The sequence below is a fragment of the Gobio gobio genome, assembly GCF_949357685.1.
Source record: "Gobio gobio genome assembly, chromosome: 5".
Lineage (NCBI taxonomy): Eukaryota > Metazoa > Chordata > Actinopteri > Cypriniformes > Gobionidae > Gobio > Gobio gobio.
The window spans coordinates 7,232,997-7,259,549 of NC_137101.1; the positions used below are offsets into that span (position 1 = coordinate 7,232,997).

Sequence of the window (26,553 nt, forward strand, 5' to 3'; positions counted from 1 at the left end):
GTTCCCCTATGATTACGAGCCAAGAACCATTTTTGGTGCAATATAGAACCTTTTTTTTTTAGAGTGTACTTATTTTTTGATGTAAGTACATAGTAGTTAAGGCCACCAAATGTAAATTTTGGCCATTATTATTATTAGAAAATCTGTTTGATTTGGTAAGTAGTGAACGATTACTAAAGAGACATGTAATGTTTGTCTTTCAGGTGTTTTTTTCTTTCTTTCCAGTGGTAAAGGTTCAGGATTAATATTATAGTTTTTTCTCATCATGCATCTATATTCCTTATTAAAACTTGGTGAGAACAGGAGGAATGACGTGGCATACTTTTGGACAGATTTGGTGACCTCTGACCTAATGTGTAGCCAATTTTAGTTTTGTTTTGGGGGACTTTATGTCCACAGACTTAACTTCGTCACTTGCAGTATGGCGCTTTTCCCTCATTCTTATGTTTAGCTACTCTGTCCCAGATATCATGGCCTACGGTCAGTCCTGACCTAGATGTTCTGAAGAACCTTAAATCAAGACCATACATCCTTATGACTTTATTCAAAACACCCTGGACTTAGATAGGTGGTGTTTTTAAAATCACATCAGTATGGCTTTGGTCGGCCAGACGTTGTAAACGGAGCAATATTTACTTAATCTCTATGTGGGTGATAAACAAGCAGTAGTTCAGTATATTATCCAGCACATATTAACTGTAGAGCAAATAAGCAGGAGTCACCAAGGTCCAGTTTGATGCTCATCAGTTTCTGACCGCTTTCGGGAAGCGTTGTTGTGGTGGATGTGGCTGGAAAATCCACGGCCCGTGGGATTTCGCGACTGAGCGCTGATAGACCTGCCCGTGTTTCTCACAGCTCATTTGTATTGCCACAAGGTCCTAAAAAACCTTGGAATAAACCAATAAATACTGGAGAGGCAGTAAGTCTAGCGAAACTCCCCGATCACTCATTTAAGAGCGACACATGGTGTGTGTGTGAGGCTTGGGGTGACTGTGAAGAGAGCGGATGATGAAAGGTGTTATAAGAAGAATGTGTCTGTTTATTTTTCTTAACACACATACTGAGTATTATTTATTGAATTTTAAAGATCGAAGTTTTCTCTGAGACTTGCTCTGCAAGTTTAAGAGATGGGAATTAGATTCAGTCCAGTTTGCTACACAGACTGACCAGCAGAGAGCACTAGACTCCAGTGCGTTTGTGCATATATGCATGGACTGTAAGCGTCCTTCCATGCCGGGATGAATGCCAAACCTCTGAATTAAGCAAAGTCCTCACATCTCCATGGAGACACGGGACACTCGAATCCCACTGCCTCGTACGCTCGGTTAGGTTTGCTCTTATCTACGGCTCTTTAAAAGCCTTTATCGCATAACTATGTCATCTTGGCAGCTATCTTTAGGACACATTAGTGACGTTTGTTAATAAAAATGCAGCACACCCTTTGCGTGGCTAATTTTAGAGCAAAACGTTTTCATCGCAGTAAAGTAAGGGAACATTCCTCATTATCTTTGAGGAAGAGAGTTGCATTTGATTTTTGAAAGTGTGCATCTGGCTCGGGAGGAGAAGATAAAATGATTGACCTCCAACTGAGTTGTTATTTGTGCTTTTTCCAATGCAGATTTAATTTTTTTTAATAAATTCTGAATTCTATTAATTCTGGGTCCGAAGTCCAAATATTGTAAGTTTCGTAGCAAAGATATTCAGAAGATTTAGTATAAGATAGAAGCAAACATCTGTGTATTGGAGATTTAACTTGCCCTAAATGTCATGCAATAAAACCTTTATGCTGTTTGATACATTTAGTTTAGAAGCAAAACTAAGATAATCCTTTTTTCAGAGAATATATACAGTAGTGACTTGATGGTTTTTGGTACCTAATTGGCAAATTCTTTCTTTTCAGCATAAACCTTGTTAATAACCCCCAAAACACACTTAATATCTTATGCAATTCTTATGCAAGGAGTTTCCTTTGCTTTCTGAAAGTGTGCATGTGTGCGATGAGGTTGATTTGATTTGGAAGATTTTTCTGATTATATTAGTGTCTGCTCATGATGATATTGAAGTCTGAGCAGGAAGTCTGGGACAGTTAATACAAAATGTTGCGTAATTGAACTGTGCTTTAAATGTAATTCGTCCTGTACTTAATCTATGGCCCGGCGTGTTCCTGTACAAGCTGTTTATTAGAAAGATCGCAAGTAGGTTTCTTTGCGTATAATCCTGCTCTGGTGGTCTTCTCCGATCAGAGCACAGAGCTGGAAGGAGATGAGAGAGTATTTTAAAGGGATTTCAGATGTGTCAGATGGGGCTCACATCAGATTATTCCCTTCAGTACCCGACGCCCAAAAGACAATCTTCAGTCAAGCCGCTCTTAATGGGCCTTCGCCTCTTTTATCGCTCATGAAGACCATAGAAGCCATTTCCGTCAGTCCACCAGTCACTGGTAGGCTGTGCGTGTGTATTTCTAACACAAATACAATCCTTTCTGTAATGTTTCTGTATTGTGTAAAGCCGCGTATGTGGCGGCTTACATGTTCTTGGTTGCTAGCGTGGGCGCTGGCGTGGTTCCGGTTCTTGTTCTCTCTCGTCTCTGGCTTACAGTATTGCTTGGAGGGAGGGGGTTGAGAGAACGGGGTGTACAAGTGACGTCAATGTGAACGCGGCATCTCTGCAGAGCGACATATGGCCGTGGAGGAAATCCCCACACTGGTGATCCTGTCACTAATTTCCCAAAGGGCTTAGTTGTGTGTCGTCCGAGTGAGTATGTGTGTGTGTTTGTGAGAGAGCGTGTGGCGACCACGCGCTAACAAAACCTGAGCTCATTGACATTTTCATGTCTGCTTGGCAGATCAATGTGGGTGATGTCAGGTTGACATGAAGTCTCATCAATGAAGAGATCATCCCGTAACAAAAGGCCACAAGTCGGAAAGGTTGCCATAGAAGAACCATTTTGGGTTCTGCAAAGAATCTGAAAAGAAACCACTTTTATTATTTGATGTGAAGAACAATCTAAACAAATTTGTGCTATAGAAAGGTTCTATTGATGTTAAAGGTTATCATAGATGCCACCATGACTTGTTTTGAGTAAATGGCAGCTGTTGATGTCTCACAACTTCTATGCAAAGATGAGTTTACCCTTCTTTATCTTGTAGTCTTTCGAGTTAAATTTCTGCCTAACCCTCTAGACAGCCAAAAGAAAAGGCAAAGAAAGTTGCGCAGCATCTTGACTTAAGCTTAAGGAAGCGATATTCTGCATCCGACAGCTGTTGTACACAGGAGCAGCGCCCAACCCACTCCACAGTCACCGAGCTGTTGAATTAATCCAGTGATCTATATCCAATATATAACAGACAGACAAGGGCTTCTGTCCTGCGCCCACTGTCACGCAAGCACATAATCACACGTGAACCATCCTTCACACTTTTTTTTTTTTATCAACCTCCTTTAAGTCACAATTCATTTGAGTTTCTTTCACAGGAACAATGACACTGACTCTTTTCTTTGGTTGCAGTTTTTGGTTGCCGTTTCTACACATTTTATATGAAACAAATCAAATACAGTTTCTTACTTTCATCCGTCAATTTCAAAGGCTAAAACAACATTTAATAAAATTAAATGTGGAAACATTTTTACATTTTATGCATTTGAAATGTGCTTTTATCCTAAGTGACGTATATCAAGCGTATAGCGTCAGTTCTGGCTGGTCACGTTAGTCAAGCTCGCATCAGCTGACTGTCAGCTGATCACGTCTACCTATAGGAATACGACATCTATCACAGCATACCTATATATATATAAGCGCCTTCAGTATTATCAGTATTATTATTATCATCATCATCAGTATATTCAGTATTATACTTATTTACCCTCCTCCTTCCCCAGCTCCTCCTCTCGTCAGTCAGGATTTGGTTTTCTGATTCCCCTTGAATCAGACTAAATTATCAACATTAATGATATCTGCAAATACATTATGTTGGTTCTGTTCTGTTTACCCTTCGTGATTGCTGCTCTCCCTGCTCTTATCCATGCTAGGGAGTTCTTGCCCAGAACTGAATTATACCGTCAATCCAAACTGTATGCTAATAGTCAATCAATCATCTTTGACGATAGGGGTCCTGACAGAAATTGCATTTAAGGAAAATAAAATCAGTTTATATATTCCATTTTTTATACTAAAATATAGTTTGACTGTTCCAAATAGCTTAACTGCAAATTTTTGGTATCCATTGTTTCACTTAGGGCATTTTCACACCTGAAAGTCTGCACCAAGGTTCGAATCAAAGTTCATGTTTTGATACATTTTATGCATTCGGTTAGTTTTGGTTTGGTTTCACATTGCAATTATGCGAGCGCAGTAAATAACTTTACATGACATACGTCCTGTCGTAATCAAGTGTCTGACGTGAGCGTCTTTGACAAGAATGAATGAACAGACACATATCGTTGCCACTGAACAGTGAGCATTGCTTGACTATTTCTTTTAGTTTCAAATTGTTTCACTATTTGCTTCTTATTTATTAAATCCAGGCAATTGGCTGATGAAACATTGATTAAAATTAAGATACAATTAATACAAAACGAAATTCACTTTAAAGAAAGGCTTTCTACAAAACAAAACTTAATTAAGTGGTCAAAATCATTTCTGACCTTCTGTCTTCTGACCTATTGCGCATCTTTTCAGTTTTCATAATCAGTATAGCCTAGAGGAAATTTAAAAATAACATTATAATATTTAAACATAAACAGGAAATTCCTGTAAATGGTCTGAACCAAAGTCCGAACCATACAGAAAATGCTTTCACACTAGAAACGAACCGAACCTTTGTTCAGTTTGATCCGGACCGAGACTACCTCTTTTTGTCGGGCCAAATTTCGTCTGTTTGGTCCGGACAGTGGTCCGGGGGAGGTTTCACACCTGTAATTTTGATTTGGACCAAACCGGAGAAGTCCAAAAATTCGGACCAAACAAGGTAGGTGTGAAAGGGCCCATAAAAGGATAGTTCGCCCCAAAAATGAAAATTGTGTCATAATTTACTCATTCTCAAATTGTTCCAAACCTGTATGAGTTTCTTTCTACTGTTGAAACATTGAACACAAAAGAAGATATTTTGAAGAATGTCTGTAACCAGTTGATGGCCCCCATTGACTTCCATAGTATGGAAAAAGGTGTTTGGTTACCCATATTCTTCAAAACGTACTCAGCAGAAGAAAGATATTCATACAGGTTTGGAACAACACGATGGTGAGTAAATGATGACATAATTTTCATTTTTGTGTGAACTATCCCTTATGTATAATTTCTCAGTACTTTTCTCACACATCAATTCTGTATTTTAAAATTAAAAGGTGTTAATTATTTAAAAACCATGCCACCTGTCTTCTTCCTTCCTTCCTGTCTCTTTTTGTTTTTACAGTTTTCATGATGTGGCTGATTACATAAATGATTAATTCCATTCCTCTGCATTCTTTTGTCAGGCATCGTTTGTTATTGTTATTTATTGCTAAGCTTGCACGGAATCTGCGCCTGCGGAAATCCACAGAAAGATCCACAGATATCAGCGGAATTCAAAGGGGCCACATTTATAAATGTTTTATGTATATAAATCCATTTTCATCCATTACATTTACATCCAATTTCCCTTCACAAATCAGCATAGACAGTGAAAACAAATGTGTCTCTCATGTGGCCCTAGATTATTACAAAGATAGAACATTGATTATTGGAGTATGTTTCAAAATACTTATACTTGTGGCACCTCACGGCATGTTTGTGGTATTAGCTCTCTGCTTGACATTGTGTCAAATACAGCCATACTTCCCATGGACTTCACACAAAGTCCTGTAGTGTGACCATACTTAGTTTCGCATTTTAAGAGGGCATTGCAGCCTGTCACCAAATAGCGTCATGCGTCTTAATGACGAGTAAGCAACCGATGAGACCGCAGGGCTGCAGTAATTCCTCTCATTACAGGGTGAGGGTTTGTGGGCCCAGCCTGTGGATCACAATTGCGTGACCCACATTCATTATTCTGGAGACCCTAAAGCTGTGGCATCTCGAAGGCTGTGCCTGCTTACACTTTCCAAGTTCCCGGGTGCCAGGGTTTAGTCATGCACTGTGCTAGGTGGTGCTGTTTGCCTCATAATGAGTCTAATTGCAGGAGGTGGATATCTGTTGTGTCAACACACTGACAGCATTTGCTCCACGGGTGCCTTGCAAAACCCTATAAATCTTCATTCCGCAACATAGGCACACTCCCAGTGCAAAGGCTGTTCATAATAGACAGCCAAATTGCATTTTGGCCAAACAGTAATCCCGCAGCATTGAATATATCATGCACAGATACAGCAATCCCAGAACGCATGCAACGAAGTTAAGGAAATGTTGAGGGAAATGTTTTATTCATTATTGAATAGTTTCAGAAATAGTTCCATCCAATTTAAAAGGAACTATCCATACCAGTGACCGTGATTTTGCCAAGATATGTTCCTGGATCAACATATTTTGTCTGAAAATGTAGTCCAACCCCTAAACCTAGCCCTACCTAGAACTTATTCTTACAATCAGAGGGAAGAGAAATGTTACGTTCTCAAAACGTCCCCGCTGGTGTCAAGAACGTTCTGAGACGGTCACTATGTGGAGTTCTTTAAAGGGTTCAGGGACGTTATTTGGCAGACCTTCATGGAACATTCAGGACGTTCTCGGAACGTTTAGGGGACCATATTTTATTTGGAAATTTGATGTTCCCAGAACATTCTTAGAATGTCCCCGCTAGTGTCAAGAACGTTCTGAGACTGTCACAATGTGGAGTTCTTTTAAGGGTTGTGGGGACGTTATTTGGCGGACATTCAGGACGTTCTAGAAATGTTTAGGGCACCATTACTATAGGACGTTCCCTCTAGGTCTCTACACTACATTTCGTTTACATACCATTCACATACGTAACGTTTACGGGACCTTTAGGGGACCAAGCTAGAATGTTATTTTTTGGTCCTATTTAGGTCCTTCCATCATGTTTAATGAATGTTTTCAGAACTTGTTTGTGTGAATCAATGTACACTGGGCTGCTTTGCAAATGAGAGTCAGTAAAACACAGGATTTGCCCAAAAGTTGCTTCTTAAAGATGGGAATGTAGTATAGAGACCACTGCTCTGAACAAGATATGTTGCAGCGCAGACCCGATGGAAATGTCCGATGGAAACTGTATGGGAACGTTCTCAAATGTCCTCTTTGTAATATTGCTATGTAACCAGAGAATAACCAATATGGAATGTCCCCCTAAAGTCATATCGGTAACGTTATTATATGACCAACAGAGGAGCATCTGGGAACGTTCTGGTAATGTCCCAAATGTCCTCTTTGTAATGTTGCTATGTAACCATAGAATAATAAATATAGAACGTCCCCCTAAAGTCATATAAGGGACCTTGAACTGCAGCGCTTTCATAACCAAAAGAGGACGTTTAGGAATGTCCCTAATGTTCTATCAGGGTTCGGGATTTTCATCACCTTTAGAGAACTTTTAGGGAACATTGCGCAAGATCACAAGAACGTCTCTTCCTACGTGGGTAGCACTTATAGGAGTCCATAACCCTGGTTGTAAACCTAAACTTCACAAACTACAAACTTGTCTCGCAAATCTGATTGGTTGATTGGAATGCTGTTCCAGTATCAACAAAGATGATGCACCATCTCTACCGGTGTTTATGTGTGCATTTTGTTTCTGGTGCACTTTGGAGAAACTTAGCAGTATTATAACCTCAGATTGCTTTAGAATCAACAGAGAACAAATGAACATTAAACATTAAATCAATCAATCACTTTTAATGTTAGGCAATAGCTACAGTCGGTAAACAGTGAGCACCATTTGTGCACTTGCTTCATAGTAAAATGTTCTCAGATGGCTTGTCAAACACTCTTTCGATTGTAATGGCATTTTTGTAATGACTTGAAAGACACAGAAGCTGCCTCTTAACATTCCTGTGGCCTGCTAATTCATTTCCCTCCCTTCCACAGAACTGAAGTTGAATCAATTTTTCTGCTGTTTGTAAAATGTACTCCTGAGTGGAACCACCCTCACTCCACTGCTGCCTGTTGTTTTTGGCTTGATGAGATTTGATCTAAATACAAAGCAGGCATATTTAAGTTGTTTTGGTCACTGAAATGTGTTGGCCGGATGTTTTGGAGATATGATCTACTCGAATGTACGGAATGTGCAGTACTCACTCTAGAGGACGGCCAGGTGTTGATGGCCTTAACATTGTCATGTTATAAGTGGACAGCTGAATTATTCCCCCCAATAGGCTAGTTCTGAGTCACTCTAAAAGCAACTCAAAAGTAAAGAGGCAAAGCTAAAAACAGAAATGTATGCATGATAGCAGTGAACAGCATGCATGCTCCCATTAGTCACCTTAAATGTCTCTCTTCCTTCACAGACTGGACACGAGAAGCTAACATGGAGGGACAGACTGCCTGGATATTTCATCAACATTTCCTCCATTTTGTTCATGGTAACCCTCGAGAAAAAGAACAATTGAATGTCATTTCTATTAAAGCTTGTATGTCAAATATATTTGCACTTCAGTACATTTAAAATATATTCAATGTAATTGTAATATTGAATAACACGCAACAATTCAAATATAATCGTCTACTTTATATGTGCTTTAATATGTTACCAATGTTATCAAAATAAGTTTACATAGATTAATAATGTCAGCATGAAATGGAAGTTGCGATATCATGTCTCCAAACTTTTCTTCCTTATCATGAGTGAAAAGGCTTCTTGAACAAGAACAATTTTAGGACGGGACTTGATTTTGTTCATGTGGAATTTATTGGATGGTTGTGGTTTGTTATTGGTCGATCTCATTTGACAGGTTGCCCCACCCTTGCACAAGTAAACACATCATCAGAGAATAGATTAGATCTTGTTGCAGGAGTGAGGTGAAGTTATTTTAATTAAAGATTACGAAGGCACAGTCATTAAAAAAATAATAATGAGGATGTGCATGGATAAATCATTTATAATAAACACTGCAAAATTGAAAACAAGAATTGTCAATTTTGAAATCATAGTGACATTAAAGCATTGATTTAAAATGTACTTTATTAAAAAGTGCACTTTTTAAAAGTGTGCAAGTACACTTAATGGCACAAAATGTAAGATTTTTTGATTAAAATATCCAAAAACCACTAGAACAGTGTTATATATTTTGTTGACTTGTGTACTTGCATTATCACAAATGTTTCCAAAAATGTTTAAATCCAGAGAAATAAGCAATTTTAACCAGGATGGCGATATGTCGCCTATCAATGACATCATACCCGCATTACCCTCGATTTTTTATTTTATTTAGAAGAAACCATGGAAACACCAAACATGCTTTAATATATGATGTGTTTTATTAGACAGATGAGCAACTGTTTGGAGACATTCATCGACAGAAAACGAATCATTGTTATATAGCTCAACACAGTTAGTCTTATTTTTTTATATTTCGTTTTTTTGATTTACCGCGAATAGCATGTTTTACCATGCCTAATATCGATCCAGCTCACTGCAGTGTGCAACAAGTGTCTCATTATAGCCGCAGAGCGAATGCACAGAGTATATCATAACTTTCAAAACACTCAAATACATCTAATATGATAAAACTGCGCTGCTTTACCACAAATACGCATGAGCAGAAGAAGCGGAAGCACTCAAACTACGCCTTTGATTTGAATAAGCGACCTTTAGCGGCGAAAAATTACATATTGTGGCTTTATGTGGCCTTTTGTTTAATTAATAATATATATTCTGCAAGTAGTTTTTACTTAAAAAATTTGAAGTGCACTACAAATGTACATTCAGTACAATTCAGCACATTTCTTAGCCTGTGTGGTGCAATGGTTTCTTACTTGACCCCTCGTCCACTGCTCCTTGTTCCTCTCTGCCTGTAGTTTGGAGTGACGTGCTCTGCCGTGTTCAGCGTCATCATTTACCGCATCACCATCTCCGCCCTCATGGCAATGAGCCCAGACCCAGACGTCAAGTCCAACGTCCGAGTGACCGTCACAGCCACCGCCGTCATCATCAACCTGGTGGTCATCCTCATTCTAGATGAGATCTACGGCATGGTGGCTGCCTGGCTCACAGAACTGGGTGAGATTTTGACCGCCGCCACCCATGTTACAGCCTCAGTATTGTTGATGTGCATCACTTTTGGTCAACTTATCTCTTTTTTTGGTTGTCCTTCTTCCCCTCTTCGCTCACCCGCACGGCATGAATCTTTGATTTGAGCCACTCCAGGAATGCTGGGGAAACTTTCCTTGTCAGTTAGCCATCACCGAGATTTCCTTAAGAGACATTTTAATAAATGAGAGTCTCTGGGGATATGTAGGGAAGGAAGGAAAAAGGGGAAAGCATGTGTTATCATCTCGTGAATAAGACATAGATTTTCCCGTACTTCTTTGATTTTCACTCTTAAAGTCTGACCACACACACCCTAATGCTTTAACCTACTTCCGAACCTATTAATTCATGCTTGAATATGTTTTACCAGACTTACTGGAATTTGGGCTCTTTCTCGAGCGTGCCCTATTAATGAAATATGGTGAATTTATGGCCAAAACCACTGTGGAACTGCCTGTAATCTGTTGAGGCAGATGAAGATTTAGGGAATGCCAGAAAACATGTAATCCCGCCCAAACGCAACCATATGGTCTTCTGAAGAGCTTCGTTTCTCAACCTTCAACCTACTAAACAGAAGATGCTAAAGAGAAACCACCCCTTTTATTATACTTGTCACAATGCAAGCTTCTGAAATTGTCTGCAGTTTATCCAGTCTGAATACCAAAATAATTGAATGAATGTGTCTGCAGAGATCCCGAAAACGGAGACCAATTTTGAGGAGCGTCTGATTCTGAAGGCTTTCCTCCTGAAGTTCATGAATGCCTATGCACCCATCTTCTACGTGGCCTTCTTCAAAGGGAGGTAGGTGGACAAGCTCAATGGCAAACAGTTTATCGTAGGAGAAAGAACTGCGCACATATTCAGCCTCTGGTAAATGTGAAGTCTGACTGCAGCACAAACATCTGGCTTCAAATCAGACAGGCATGTGACCCTTGCCACTTCCTTTCTTGGGGTGAGATATATCCCGTGAACCTTATTCATGGGTTTTTTACAGGTTTGCAGGTCGCCCCGGTGACTACGTTTATGTCTTCAATGACTACCGTATGGAAGAGGTGAGTATGCTTTTGCTTGCAAGCACTACAATACCATGTACAACATTAGGCTGGGCTGCACAAGCAAGCCGCTCATGATCCTGTGTTTTCAGCAGCTCAATTCACAGTAAATGCTGCTTCACACAAACTCATTTCTGCAGCTGTTTTGAGTTTGGGTCGCTTATAATGTGCATTTGGAAATGCATCTTCCCTTCATCTTCTCTTGTAATGAAAAGCACTTATAAACAAGGGTGCCCATAAGTGGTGGGCAGGTGCGCATGCGCGACCAAAATAAAAAATGCTCTGGGTACAAAAGTTCAGACCACTCATTTGTGTACCGACATAGTTGACAGCTGTTAATGCACAATCACCATTTTAGATCTGTTTGTATAAGATGTCAATTTGAACTGAATGCGTAATAAATCCGTCGGTTTCAGAGCGAAACGCAAAACAGTGACATTCACTGACGCGCTTCACTCAGCAGTTCGAAAACCGGTAGTGCATATATTTACTTCCTGGCAACCCGCCAAAATAAAAGCTTGCTGAACTTATGTTTGAAAATGTTGAAAATTCACATGAAAAAAAAGTAAATATTAGCATTGTATTTTGAAGTGTACTATAAAATAATCATATTTTTTTATTTAATACTCATTTTGTTAATTTAAAATATAATAGTATTAATCACACTTTATTTACTATTTTGTTTGTTTATTTTTTTTTTTAAACTAACTAAATAAAGTGCAGTAATGCTGTTATTATTATTTTTTATAGTTATATTTAATGGGTCACACTATGTGAGCACCAAAGGTGCTCTCATGAGAACCAGACTGAAAAACTTATGTGTTACCCCTGCTTAAATTTTTCCACCAAAATAAAAGCTCAGTGGTTTGTAAATGAAGCAAGAAGGACAGCCATTAGTATTAGTATTCTAATTTTACAGTTGTACCGTAAAATAAAATAATAATAATTGTGCGATTCTATTCAACATCACGACACTGTCATAGCATCTTTTCCTTTTTCTTCCCAGTGCGCTCCTGGTGGCTGTCTAATTGAACTCTGCATCCAGCTCAGTATCATCATGCTGGGGAAGCAGCTTATTCAGAATAACATCTTTGAGATCGGCATTCCGTAAGTTCCCGCCATGCTCTACCACCAAACAAAATAGCTTTTCTATCTGGAAACTTTAGAAAGATCATTCCTTCAGATAAACAGCAAATTCTGCTCCTTCTGAAGTTGGTTTATATCTACAGGAAATCCCGAGATTGTAAAATGGGCTTCTCTTAAACCATCTACTCCAATTCTTGCATGACTTTCTTGCTTTTCCTTTTGCTCCCTTTTTGCACACAGGCAAAATTTCTAGCATGCCTGTCCTTGCACTTTAATAGGCCGGATTCCTGTCTCATTTCACATGTTTGCACAAGTGGCGCGTCACGTCATTAATGAGCATGATAAGATGCAAATCAGCATGAGTGATGTTTGTGTCTTATATGGAGTAAAGCCTGTACTTGTAGAGAATGTAAACACAGAGAGACATATCATCACAGGTGCCTTGTGTGTGTGTGGTATGCATGCATTAATACTTGTGCATATGGTACGATTGCAAAAATCTGGGACGAGATTTTCCCTGGGTGGCGGAAAGGACCTCTGAGTCGTGGACTTTGCGTTCTGTGGAAATCCCTTTTTAACCTATTTCTCCTCGTCCTTCACAAGTACACCAGCTACAACCCATTCTCTATGTTTCTCTATATCAATTTCATTTCCACACAGATCTCTTTGATGTGTGCAATTCAGATAGACACATCCAGTTGGTTGCAAGTTATCTGATGAACATGAGCACTTTCATTTATGATTCATCGTATGACTCAGAGTGCTTTATCTCTACATCTTTGCGGTGCATTTTGGTTAACTGAGCTCACACAACTCACTCACTCCCATGGTTGAGGCGGCCAGAAACACTCAAGGCACCTGTCTTTTGTTCCTTGCGGCATGCACCCGCAAACGTATTTTTACAAACTACAACAGCAACACAACGTGCGTTAAAGGGTTAGTTCACCCAAAAATGAAAATGTATTCCTCACCATTACAATATTGTGTTACTCCCTTAAAAAGTAACTAATTGAGTTACTTAGTTACTTTTTAAGAAAAGTAATGCGTTACGTTACTTTTGCGTTACTTTTTCTCTCCTGGGCTGGGCTTGTTTTTGTTTTTTTTTATAACAAAAAAGTTATATTTTTGTGCAACGGTAAAGACCTCTTCATACCAAAATTGAAATAATAAGCCCCAGGCTGAGGTAAAAATGCAAATTCACACATGAACAGTAGAGGACACAGCTCTGCTGTGCTGCCATTCTGGATAATGGTAGAATAGGATGCAGGAGAAAAAAGTTTTATTTAACATTGAACTATTGGAGGTTTGCATAGAACTCTGATTTTGCATTTGACTGATTTTATTCATTTTGAGGAGTACTGAATCTTTATTGTGCAAGTGAGATAAATAAATACTCACATTTAGTCTAGAACTACAATAACCATCATGTTTACACTCAACATCTCTGCACTTACTCTCAACATGGGGGCAGGAGAGAGGTCAGTCAAATTAATATGAAAAAGTAACTCAGATATTTTGTTGTAAATTTGAAAAGTAATGCGTTACTTTACTATGTACTTGGAAAAAGTAATATTATTACTTAACTCAAGTTACTTGTAATGCGTTAATCCCAACACTGTTCCTCACCCTCATGCCGTTCCACACCAGTAAGACCTTCGTTCATCTTCTGAACACAAATGGGGCCTCCATAGAGAGCAGAGCCATTTACACTCTCAAGATCCATTAATGTACTAAAAACATATTTAAAGCAGTCCATGTGAGTACAGTGGTTCAATATTAATATTATAAAGCGATGAGAATATTTTTGATAACCGATTTCAAAACAATGCTTCGTGAAGCTTCGGAGCGTATCGAATCAGCGAGTCAAATCGCAAAACTGCGGAAATCACGTGACTTTGGCCCTCCGAACCACTGAACCGTCTCGCTGATTCGATACGCTCCAAAGCTTCATGAAGCACTGTTTTGAAATCGGTTATCACTATACACTCAAAAAGAATTAACTTTCACTGTTGTTAGTTGCACTCAAATCATCCTTGTTCACATTACTTAAAACACTTATGTAACTAAATTTACTTAGATTTACTGAGTTGTTTCTACTAAAAATGAGTATTGTCAGCTTTACTTAATAAGTGTTTGTTCGGTCAACTTAACATTGCTGAGTGAAACGAACAACTGGGCAGTGGATCTGTAGTTCCCAGCAAGAGACTGCATTAGAGTAAATTTAGGGATTAAAGTGTTATTTTATCTTTTTCAGTAAAGGGAAAGATGTTGTTATGTTAAGTGTTATGTGCAGTTATGTTGGACATTTAGAGGAGTTTCTTTTATTTTTTGGTTACTATGCAGAAGAGTTGTGCCTGTGTTTAGGCTGTAGCCACTCATACTCTGGAGGGACTTCCTGTTCTCAATTAAGTTATTTTTGAATTTTGTTTCTAAAAATAAGTTTGTTATTATATTTAATAGTTTTCCACTTACACTTGTAGAGCAAGTAGTTAATTTAATAAGGTAAATTAAATCAATAAATGCGTGCACCTAACATAATAAACTTTCATAAATTTAACATAACATTATTAAGTAAACTGCACATATAAATATTATGTAACAGTGACAAATTCAAATGGTTTATATTTACTTAAAGAAATGTTGTCAACTTTACTTGACTTTCTTTTGTTCATATAGCTAAAATGTTATTTGTAAAAATGACTCAATATAGTTGTGTGCACTGACCCTGCTTTTTTAATTATTTTTCCCTTGAATTTAAGGGAATTTCCCCTTTTTTTGCCGCACCAAAAATATTCTTGTTGCTTTATAATATTAATATTGAACCACTGTACTCACATGGACTGCTTTAAATATGTTTTTAGTACATTAATGGATCTTGAGAGTGTAAATTGCTTTGCTCTCTATGGAGGCCTCACTGAGCCTTCGGATTTCAACAAATATATCTTCATTTGTGTTCCGAAGATGAACGAAGGTCTTACGGGTGTGGAACGGCATGAGGGTGAGGAATAAATTACATTTTTGGGTGAACAAACCCTTTAAGTGACAGCTACTAGTCGTCCTTCACGGCAGCTCTGTCTTTCCTCTTTCTTGTGAAGTCAAGTCAAGTCACCTTCATTTATATATAGCACTTTTCACAACACAGATTGCTTCAAAGCAGCTTTACAGTGATAATAGTTAATTTTGTATTTGATGAAAAGCTAAGTTTTTGATTGATTAATTTCTGTAGTAAAAAACTGATTAGTTATTTAATTTGGCACCATGTAAACAACACCATCCTCGACTATAACAGAAAACCCACAATACCGTTCCTGACCCCATCCGCACAATAGCATTTGGTGGCCGGAGAACGAAACCATGAAATAGGTTTGAAATAGTTTTTAATCTATTCCACCACCATCTCCACGCAAACCCGACATGTACGCAAGCATTACGTATTTAGCCTATAGGCAAGCGCGTTTGAATACGTATGTGTGCATATGTGTTTTTATCTGTATAGAGGGGAAGGGAAGGAGGCCTTCACAGGGGAGAGTCTAGTTGACACAATCTCTGCTGACACTTTATGGTCAGTGTCTAGGAACAGGTCCACCATCTGATCTGGATCTGGCAGACTGCAGTAAACCTTGGGATAAACAGAGAGACTAACATTAGCGTAGATGCCATTCATTTTATAATATATCGAGTACATCAGGTGTTAAGCTGCTGCCTTTTGAACCAGCTGCAGTTTATTTATTAAGCGAGCAGGGCAACCACCCAGTAGAGCATTACAATAATCTAGCCTTGAGGTCATGAACGCAACTGTTCAGCATTTTGCATTGAAAGCATGTGTCGTAATTCAGATATACACTCACCTAAAGGATTATTAGGAACACCTGTTCAATTTCTCATTAATGCAATTATCTAATCAACCAATCACATGGCAGTTGCTTCAATGCATTTAGGGGTGTGGTCCTGGTCAAGACAATCTCCTGAACTCCAAACTGAATGTCAGAATGGGAAAGAAAGGTGATTTAAGCAATTATGAGCGTGGCATGGTTGTTGGTGCCAGACGGGCCAGTCTGAGTATTTCACAATCTGCTCAGTTACTGGGATTTTCACGCACAACCATTTCTAGGGTTTACAAAGAATGGTGTGAAAAGGGAAAAACATCCAGTATGCGGCAGTCCTGTGGGCCAAAATGCCTTGTTGATGCTAGAGGTCAGAGGAGAATGGGCCGACTGATTCAAGTTGATAGAAGAGCAACTTTGACTGAAATAACCACTCGTTACAACCGAAGTATGCAGCAAAGCATTTGTGAAGCCACAACACGCACAACCTTGAGGCGGATGGGCTACAACAGCAGAAGACCCCACCGGGTACCACTCCTCTCCACTACAAATAGGAAAAAGAGGCTACAATTTGCACAAGCTCACAAAAATTGGACAGTTGAAGACTGGAAAAATGTTGCCTGGTCTGATGAGTCTCGATTTCTGTTGAGACATTCAGATGGTAGAGTCAGAATTTGGCGTAGACAGAATGAGAACATGGATCCATCATGCCTTGTTACCACTGTGCAGGCTGCTAGTGGTGGTGTAATGGTGTGGGGGATGTTTTCTTGGCACACTTTAGGCCCCTTAGTGCCAATTGGGCATTGTTTAAATGCCACGGCCTACCTGAGCATTGTTTCTGACCATGTCCATCCCTTTATGACCACCATGTACCCATCTTCTGATGGCTACTTCCAGCAGGATAATGCACCTTGTCACAAAGCCCGAATCATTTCAAATTGGTTTCTTGAACATGACAATGAGTTCACTGGACTAAAATGGCCCCCACAGTCACCAGATCTCAACCCAATAGAACATCTTTGGGATGTGGTGGAACGGGAGCTTCGTGCCCTGGATGTGCATCCCACAAATCTCCATCAAATGTAAGATGCTATCCTATCAATATGGGCCAACATTTCTAAAGAATGCTTTCAGCACCTTGTTGAATCAATGCCACGTAGAATTAAGGCAGTTCTGAAGGCGAAAGGGGGTCAAACACAGTATTAGTATGGTGTTCCTAATAATCCTTTAGGTGAGTGTATTTTTAAGATGGGAAAAGGCAGTTTCACACATGCCAGAAATGTGGTTTTCAAATGCAAGTTTGGTATCAAAGAGCACACCCAGGTTCCTAACTGACGACGAGGACTTGACAGAGCAGCCATCAGAGCAGATAACAGAGCAGCCATCCTGTCTTGTCTGCCCTTACTCTAGTTGTAAACCATGTGTGAACATGTATAAAGCCTGCGCCAATAAGTCTTTGGCATGTTCCACAAAATTGTCATTGCAATTGACCTTTCTATCTCCCCCTGAGTGCAAAAATAGTTAATTTAAGAATGCAAATCAAAAAAGCAATATGGCCCATGAGGGGTTGAACAAAGTCAAACCCATTCTCCCGTTCAGTTCTATAAATACTCACTTTGTACTCACAATACTTTAATTTTTTTCGGGGGGAAACGCACAGAAGTGGACTTTGGTGGAAACGTACCACGACTGTGGCCAGGACGACTCAAGATCCCTGACCTACTTAACAGACCTAATCTCCCCACAGACCAATGCCATCCCGCAATATTATAACAATGCACATGAGCCTAAAAACAGAGCCTTGTATGTTTAAAAGGGTGCTGCATCTTTTTAAAGTCTATTTTAGTTGACCAGTCACCAGTAGGGGTTTGCGTGTGACTCGATGCACATACACCAAATGCAAATTCATCCCAACAGCTGGTAAACGAGAGCTTTATCACGGATGGAGGAAAGCACTTATGATACAAAGGCGTGCATTAAAAAGTAATGTGCTGGAAAAGGCTGTAGTTTTGGAGACTAAATAATGCAGCAGAAGCATTTGGAGGGTTTTATTGTGAGCGTTAATAAGCTATAGACGGATGGACCACACGGACCATTTCGTCCACTATATTTGGCCAGTCCAACGTGAGCTGTCATGCTCTCCCGATGAGGCCTCTCCAAACACCAAGGCTTGAACACAGAGCAGCGCCTGTGCACGTTCCATCTGTTTTAATGAGTTTTTTTAATGACTGTTTTAATGACTTTAATGAGGTCAGAAGTATGTTGTGGTTGTGATTGCATGGCATGTTTGCTGGCGTGCTTTTATGGTGAAATATATCCTGTTACATTGAGCTTTTGAATTTTACAACTTGGGTCATTATATTAATTTTCCTTGTTTTCAAAACCTAACCTTTTCTTTGTGTCTTTGAAATTCCAGACTGTTTAATGAGAAGTTTATGAGGGGTTTGTCTCTAAATGTGGAATAGCTCCGAAAACTTTGGGAGTTATTTAGGGTCACTGCCAACTGATAAAAGTCCTGTGGTCTCCACTGGCTCTTTTAGGTGTTGTAAGGGTTGTTCTGGAGCTGCTACTAGGACCTCTAGTCATTCTGTTCTTAGTTTTTAGCACTGAATTTAATAGGATAGAACGATCTGTATGGCTTGACTCATTGACAGATTTGCTGTAGAGATTTGCATTTTTTTGTGTGCTTTTATTCTTCTCCATGTAACAATTTTGGAACAGACAGCCTTGTGTCTGTGTGGTTTGTCTGCGTGGTATAAAACAAGTGAACAGATGTGTACAATAATGAGATTTCCAGAGTCTTCTGTTTATGTGTGTATCAGATGTACCGGTCTGTCTCCTGTATGCCCCTGGTTTCGTGATTAATTGGTTTATTAACCAATTAATCATGAAACGTCTGGCCAAGTTCATTCTCATACCAGATCACTGAATTGATTCACTCAAAGGAATAGAGTGCTAGAGTCGGGTTCCTGAAGTAAAAACTCCATTAATTTTCTCCATAGGGAAATAGATTTTTAACTTCTAAACCTTTAAAGACAGCCCAACTGTGCGCTACGAGCTTGTTAATTGATGGTATTTGCTTTTGTTCAAACCATCCGCTGGATTATTTCAACGTATTTTTAAAAAATAATCGTGTTTAACAGCGGAATACATGGTGGAAAACTACATTACCCATGATGCTGTAAAGAAAATTCCACCAATCAGAGAGTATAGACCTGCAAAACTCATCAAAAGATCTTGTTAGCTCCACCTACTCACCAGTGATGTAATCAAGTCTATCTACACTCCCTACACTCTCAAAATGCGTAAATATTTGTATATATGTGCATATTTTGCAATAAACTAAAAATGTATTGTTTTTCTACGTACAATCTCCATCGTTTTTAATTTGATTATGCTGTTTGCAATGCATCATGGGATTGTAGTTCTTTCTATTACTAACCTTTGTATTTTAGTCCGATTTTAAATGCTTTTTTTGCTTAAAATCAAAGTTTTGTAACTTTATGATTCACCTTGTTGGTTTGGTCCATACCTTATAACGCTTTTACTTTAGACTTTTTAAACAAAAAATAGAACCAATGCTGCTGAAAAAGTGGGCGCTGTTGCACTCTATTTAAATTCAATTAAAGCTCAGAAGCCACAAGCAAGTTTAATATGATGTTATAAGAGCAATTTTCAGAAAAAAAATGTATGATTTATACACTGTAAAAAATTTCAGGTCTCCAATTTAAAGTTGGCCAAATTTAATTTCTGTGAATTAAATTGTATCAATTCACAGAAATTAAATTTGGCCAACAGAAACATTTTGATGTGACCAGTCACTAGAAAATATTAAATTGGAGAGGCCTGACATTTTTTAGTGTACAGTATATATACATTATAACATTGAGAAATCAATGTTAAGTGGTCTCTGAATTTTTTCCAGAGCTGCATATATATAGTTTAATATGTGTGCCAAAAATAATACCTCCTCGAGTTTGTGTGTAGTCGTTTAGCATTTTGGAAAAAGCAGCCAACTCTATTTATGAGCAATAATAGTAGTTCTGTAAAAATAAACTAAGCACACATCATGTTTATGAGCCATGTGTTTGCATAAAATTCATATTCAGTTCTCAGAAACAAACCTGACACTTGACTCACTATCAAATCTGGGTCATGTTGTCTTCAAGGTCAAGTTTATAGCAACGGTTTGTGTGTTTACATTCTGTCTCTCTCTCTCTTTCTCCCTCTCATATCTCACTTTAGAAAGCTAAAGAAGCTGTGCCGCACGCTCAAGGATAAGGCCCCCAAGGAGATTGTGGAGCAGCCGGGTCGCCGCCAACAGTGGCACCTGGACTATGACCTGGAGCCTTTTAATGGACTCACACCTGAATACATGGAGATGAGTGAGTGACACTGTGTAAAAGCGAAAGTAGAGTGTCCTCAGGGTGAAGTGCTGTGAGAAAACATCTGGTTAGAGTAACTTGTCCCCTTCAGCGGAAACAGCAGGATTTGTTGTCGGAGGAACGCTTTGGTCTCTGGATTTGACACGCCCCCAGAGTTTCACGAAATATGCTAAAACTCTGTTATTAGAGTTTGTAATGGTTAAAAATTATAAATGACGTGTGAATTAGACTTCGTTTGTTTTACATCTGTGTTTACAAGCAGGAAAGGGCCTACATTTGCTAGCATGTGGCTTGGAGTGATACACATCTGACTGAGTGTTTATGTAAGTTGACGTGACAACGTCTGCAAAAGATCTGAAAGCCTAGTGAGTAAACAGCAAAGTTAAACATATGAAAACCAATCCAAACCTGAATTGCTATTATTCATTCTGCATTTATACAACCCAGTTATGCTGAGAATGCAAGACGCCGACGGATGTTTCCTGACAAATTTGCAACAAAAAAAAACTTAGCTAAGTTTGAGTTTAAGTTTTTGCTATATACATTTAATGCAGGTACACACCACTGTCTACACAGTGATAATCTGTCGAGTTTATTTTGGTTCCCTATCGTGACTGTGTTGATTGAGTGGTTTGATGTGGGACGGTTTAGTCCCTGGAGTTGTTGCGAGTTGCATAACAGTCTTTCAGAGACTTGTGCGTGAGAAAACCTGCGCCTTAGTCTTTTCTCATAAATGCATGGATGCTTTAATCCGCTGCCAAGTAAAACAGATCTTTTATTTTGTTTTCATGAAAGTAGACTCATTAAATCAAAGAAACGATTTGGGGAGAAATTGAAGATGTACTTAGGACCCTCAGTAATAACACTGGTGGGAGACCAACACCTACATACTGTTAACGATATTCTCAGTGAGAGCGGGAGAATGACAGCCAGTCGTATGGATGTTTATGTAGGATACCCTCCAACCTGATCTCTCTCGAAGCCATTGTTTGGTTGCTCCACAGAAAAAAAAAAAAGCCATGTGTCAATCAAGCCAAAGAAGGAAATGCAGTTTCCCACAAGGCTTATGTTCCATGCGTTGTTGTTGATTGACAAATAATCAGCTTTGTGCTTGACACCCATGCTGGTAATGTTAGAAGTCAGAAAGAACAATCTTCACATCAAATTAATACTGTTTTTCCCATTGTCAGTGATTTGTGCAACTTTCTTGAGAAGTTATTTGATCTATAAGTGAACATATTTTGTATAAGGCCATTTTAATTTGTTTCCTTTGTCAAGGACAGCCTATGCATTACATTTCAAACGTTTGGGGTCAGTTTTGTTGTTGCTTTTATTTAGCAAGACTGCATTCAATTGATCAAATGTGACCGTAAAGACAAAACTATCTATTTCATATAAATGCTGTTCATTTGAACTTGAAATCCTAAAAGAAAAGTATGGTTTCCTCAAAAATATTACTTTTGATAATAATAAGACATTTTCTTAAGCAGCAAATCAGCATATGTGACCCTGGACCACAAAACCAGTCAATAGACGCACGGGTATATTTGTGGCAATAGCCAACAATACATTGTATGTGTCATTTTTCTTTTATGCCAAAAGTCATTAGGATATTAAGTAAAGATCATGTTCCATGAAGATATTTTGTAAATTTCCTACCGTAAGTATATCAAAAATGTATTATGAGTAGTAATATGCATTGCTAAGTTTTTTCTCAATATTTAGATTTTTTCAAATAGTTGTATCTTGGCCAAATATTGTCCTAACAAACCACACATCAATGGGAAGTGTATTTATTCAGCTTCCAGATGATGAATAAATATCAATTTAAAAAAAATTTACCCTAATGACTGCATGGTTTTGTGGTCCAGGGTCCCATATTAGAGTGATTTCTGAAGGATCATGTGACACTGAAGACTGGAGTAATTATCAAGAATACAGCAATTATAAATTGTAATAATATTTTACAATATTACACTTTTTACTGTATTTTTGATGATGATTTGAATCAGTACAACCTTGGTGAGCATAAGAGACTTCTTACCAACTTACCAACCCCAAACCTTTGAACAGTTGCATAAATTCAATATTGAAATCTTAATGCCTGGTAAGAGAGAGCAGATCAATCAAACTCCAGCTTGTAATCCAAATGTCTCCTCATGTAATCTCCATGTTTGTTTGTTTTCCGTTCTGCAGTCATTCAGTTTGGCTTTGTGTCGCTCTTTGTGGCCTCATTCCCGCTGGCTCCGCTTTTCGCCCTCTTAAACAATGTCATCGAGATCCGCCTCGACGCCAAGAAGTTCGTCACGGAGCTTCGCAGGCCAATTGCCGTGAGGGCAAAAGATATTGGTGAAAATCAAATATCAATATTTACATCACAAAAATTCCCTGGCATTGTTCCTGGATTTACTCATTTAACCTCTGATTTGAAATCTTTCCTCACACAGGTATCTGGTACAACATCTTGAGTGGTTTGGGAAAGTTCTCAGTCATCATCAATGTGAGTTTCTTCTAGATAACTCTGCTTAACATATGCTAGTCATATAAGTCCTTTTTATGGAAAGTTTATTATATAGAGGGATTCATAAGGTGCATCCTTGTTAAAGAGATCCTCTTATTGTTTTCATAAGACGTAGCTGACCAAGATTCTTCAGACTTATATGCCTGGGTTCACATTATTCAAGCAAGAAATCGATTAACGTCACAGTTTATGTTCTAGCATTGCAGGGATGTTCTTTCACCCCTACGGTTTGCTTCATGCATGTCTCTCCGACTTAAACTTGAACAATAAAGCCCAAGCAGATTTGCTTTAATAGATGTGAGGTTCCCAATATGAGAAGTAAGCCTCATGGCAAACCTGGTAAAGATCTTTCAGCTTCTCTTTGACCTTTCATTAAGGAAGCCATATTTACTCGGCAGCCCAACATCTGATTCAGTCCAGCTGTGCTGTTCTGTTAGAAATCAAGTATTCGTTTACTGTTACAGCTTCAAATGGCCTCTTTACTCCAATTAAATGCCACCTATTAATTATCAATGGTACCGCACTGCATGTGTTCCATAGTGGTCTGAACTTTGTTACAGTTGAAGTGTAAGTTTGCTGATTTTCAACCCCATTTGCAATTTTATAATGTAAATGAACAACGTTTACTCTTTCTCCTTGTTACTGGGACCAAGAAATGCCTGTAATTTTGACAGCAAAAGTCTGCCGGATGATGCAAAACATGTTATTTGGTGGACTTTTGACAGCTTCAGGGCTTTCCTGAAAGCTATAGATTGTACTTTCCACATTTTTGTATGCCCGCCCACTGACAGTATCAACAGAAGGTTAACAAAACTGTTAAGGGTAGATTTATCACTGAACATTATTGTACTTTGTACAGTAGTATAGCAACAGCGTTCTTCCCAGAATGCAATGGCATTTTGCCTTTTCTTTTCTTCCCAATTAACTGACAGAATGGCATTCTTTCAGTTTTTGCCTCTCAGTTTGGCCTGTTCATTGTCATCCAGTTTGAAATGGAGACTACAAAGTACAAACACGGAGGTGTGTCAGCTTTTCCGCCACGGTGTTCCTTCACAGGAAACCCAAAAATAACTCACTTCCACAAAATGTTTGAATTCTTGCACCCGGGAGCAATAAAAGTCGACACCATTGTGGCTAAAAGTTTGCTAAGAAGTATTTCCTACTCAAGCAAGGTTCTTTTTTGTATCATTTCAGGCCTTTGTCATCTCCTTCACATCAGATTTCATCCCTCGCCTGGTGTACCAGTACATGTACAGCGAGACGGGGACCATGCACGGCTTCATCAACCACACGCTCTCTTACTTTAATGTCAGCAACTTTAAACCTGGAACTGTGCCTTCCCTCTCCAGTCTTGGCAAAGACATTACAGTCTGCAGGTCGGAAAAATGAACTATATTACTATGAACTATTGCTAAAAAAACCGAACAATTTATTGAACATCCACTGCCAAACACAAAACCATGAACATTATCATCCGTGATTAGTTCAAAAAACCTAAACAAGCGCTGATTGTTCACATCAAAGTGGTTCTTCGTAGGACAGCATAAGGACCCCTTATTTGCACCTCTTAAATCGTATCTGAAATAAACATGTCAAAGCTATTATTTTCTGAACATACTGATCTTCTTGGACGCCGCCTGGGGAGATTCTTCATAAACATTTTCCACACCATGTGGAAAACTTAGATGGGAGGGCAACGCAAATGGTTCTTTTACAGACCAGGTGTAGTAGTAGTACAGTGGTAAATTATGAAGAACTGGATCAATCGACTTAAGGAGAATAGGAGGGGTAGCCAAAATATTGAACAAACAGACACGCACATCCGATTCTTTGGAAATATACTGCACTCTCACAGGTAGGCCTGGTAATGAATAGACTTCTGTAGAATTCGTCTGTCATTCACAAAAACTCCTGCCTTTTGCACAAACCTTTTTTCTTTTAATAGATATTTTGTTACACTTTACAATAAGGACTCATTTGTTAACAATAGTTAATGTATCAACAGTGAGCAATATATTTTGTATCTTTGTCAATGTTAGATAATTGCAATTGTTCATGTTAGTTTACAGTGTAACTGAGTAGTTCACTTTAAAATAAAAATGACCCCATGATTTACTCACCCTCAAGTCATCCTTAGGTGTACATGACTTTCTTCTTTCTGATGAACACAATCAGAGTTTTATTAATAAATATCCTGACACTTCCATGCTTTATAAGTAAAGTCACCTTAATTTATCTATAGCGCTTTTTGCAACACAGATTGCTTCAAAGCAGCTTTACAGTGATGATAGGAAATTAATTTCGTTTTTGAAGAAAAGTTTTTGATTAATTTCTGTTGTAAAAGCTAATTAGTTATTTAATATGGAGCCATTTAAACAACACCATCCTCAATGCGTTCCGGACCCCATCCACACGGCAACAGCATTTGGTGGCCGGAGAGCTCAAACCATGAAACAGGTTTGAAATAGAATTGAAACTATACCATCATCTTCCCCTCACAACCCACAAAAAAGCGATTCCTTGAAAATGGTGACGGCATGTACACAAGCATTACGTTTTCAGCCTATAGGCAAGCGCGTTTGGAATACGTATGTGTGCATATGTGTTTTTATCTGTATAGAGGGGAAGGGAAGGAGGCCTTCACAGGGGAGAGTCTAGTTGACACAATCTCTGCTGACACTTCAGGGCTGCGTTGTGGTCGTGTCTAGGCGCAGGTCCACCATCTGATCTGGATCCGGCAGACTACAGTAAACCTTGTGATAAACATAGAGACTAACATTAGCGTAGATGCCATTCTTTGTATGATGTAATGCAGGGGTCTCCAAACTCGGTCCTGGAGGGCCACTGTCCTGCAGAGTTTAGCTCCAACCCCAAATTAACACACCTGAACCAGCTAATCAGTGTCTTACAAGGCCCTAGTTAGACCCAGATTAGCTGGTTTCGGTGTGTTTAATTGGGGTTGGAGCTAAACTCTGCAGGACAGTGGCCCTCCAGGACCGAGTTTGAAGACCCCTGATGTAACGAGTACATCAGGTGTTGTGGGAAGTGTTCCCTGTTCCGACTTACCTAGTTATAATGGCAGTGACAGGGTCCTTTGAGTTTGAAGCTCAAAAAAGCACATCCATCTATTATAAACATACTCCACACGGCTCCGGGGGGTTAATAAAGGCCTTCTAAAGTGAACCGATGGATTTGTGTAAGAAAAATGTCCATATTTAAAACTTTATAAAGTAAAATATCTAGCCTCCGCCAGACCGCCTTCCTTATTCAACTTACAAAGAAAGTGTAACGGCTCTCGCTGTTCAAAACGCTTACGCTACATCCGACTTCATCGTCGCGCCAGTTAGGCTTTTTTCGTAAATTGAATACGGAAGCCGGTCCGCTGGAAGCTAGATATTTTACTTTATAACGTGTTAAATATGGATATTTTTACATTCACTTCAGAAGGCCTTTATTAACCCCCCGGACCCGTGTGGAGCACTTATAATGGATGGATGCACTTTTTTTGGGCTT

At 38.9% G+C, this 26,553-nt stretch overlaps 1 protein-coding gene across 3 annotated transcripts in view; it reads left to right on the forward strand.

Moving 5' to 3' along the window:
- Nucleotides 1-26,553, forward strand: part of ano2b (anoctamin 2b) — a 54,455-nt gene that overhangs the window by 21,651 nt on the left and 6,251 nt on the right. For all 3 annotated transcript variants that reach the window (XM_079816946.1, XM_079816944.1, XM_079816945.1), the window contains 9 exons: nucleotides 8,431-8,505; nucleotides 9,941-10,142; nucleotides 10,862-10,973; nucleotides 11,167-11,224; nucleotides 12,231-12,331; nucleotides 20,380-20,519; nucleotides 22,716-22,868; nucleotides 22,967-23,019; nucleotides 24,235-24,416. In XM_079816946.1, the coding sequence (XP_079673072.1) occupies nucleotides 8,431-8,505; nucleotides 9,941-10,142; nucleotides 10,862-10,973; nucleotides 11,167-11,224; nucleotides 12,231-12,331; nucleotides 20,380-20,519; nucleotides 22,716-22,868; nucleotides 22,967-23,019; nucleotides 24,235-24,416 (1,076 nt within the window). The remainder of the gene's footprint in view (nucleotides 1-8,430; nucleotides 8,506-9,940; nucleotides 10,143-10,861; nucleotides 10,974-11,166; nucleotides 11,225-12,230; nucleotides 12,332-20,379; nucleotides 20,520-22,715; nucleotides 22,869-22,966; nucleotides 23,020-24,234; nucleotides 24,417-26,553) is intronic.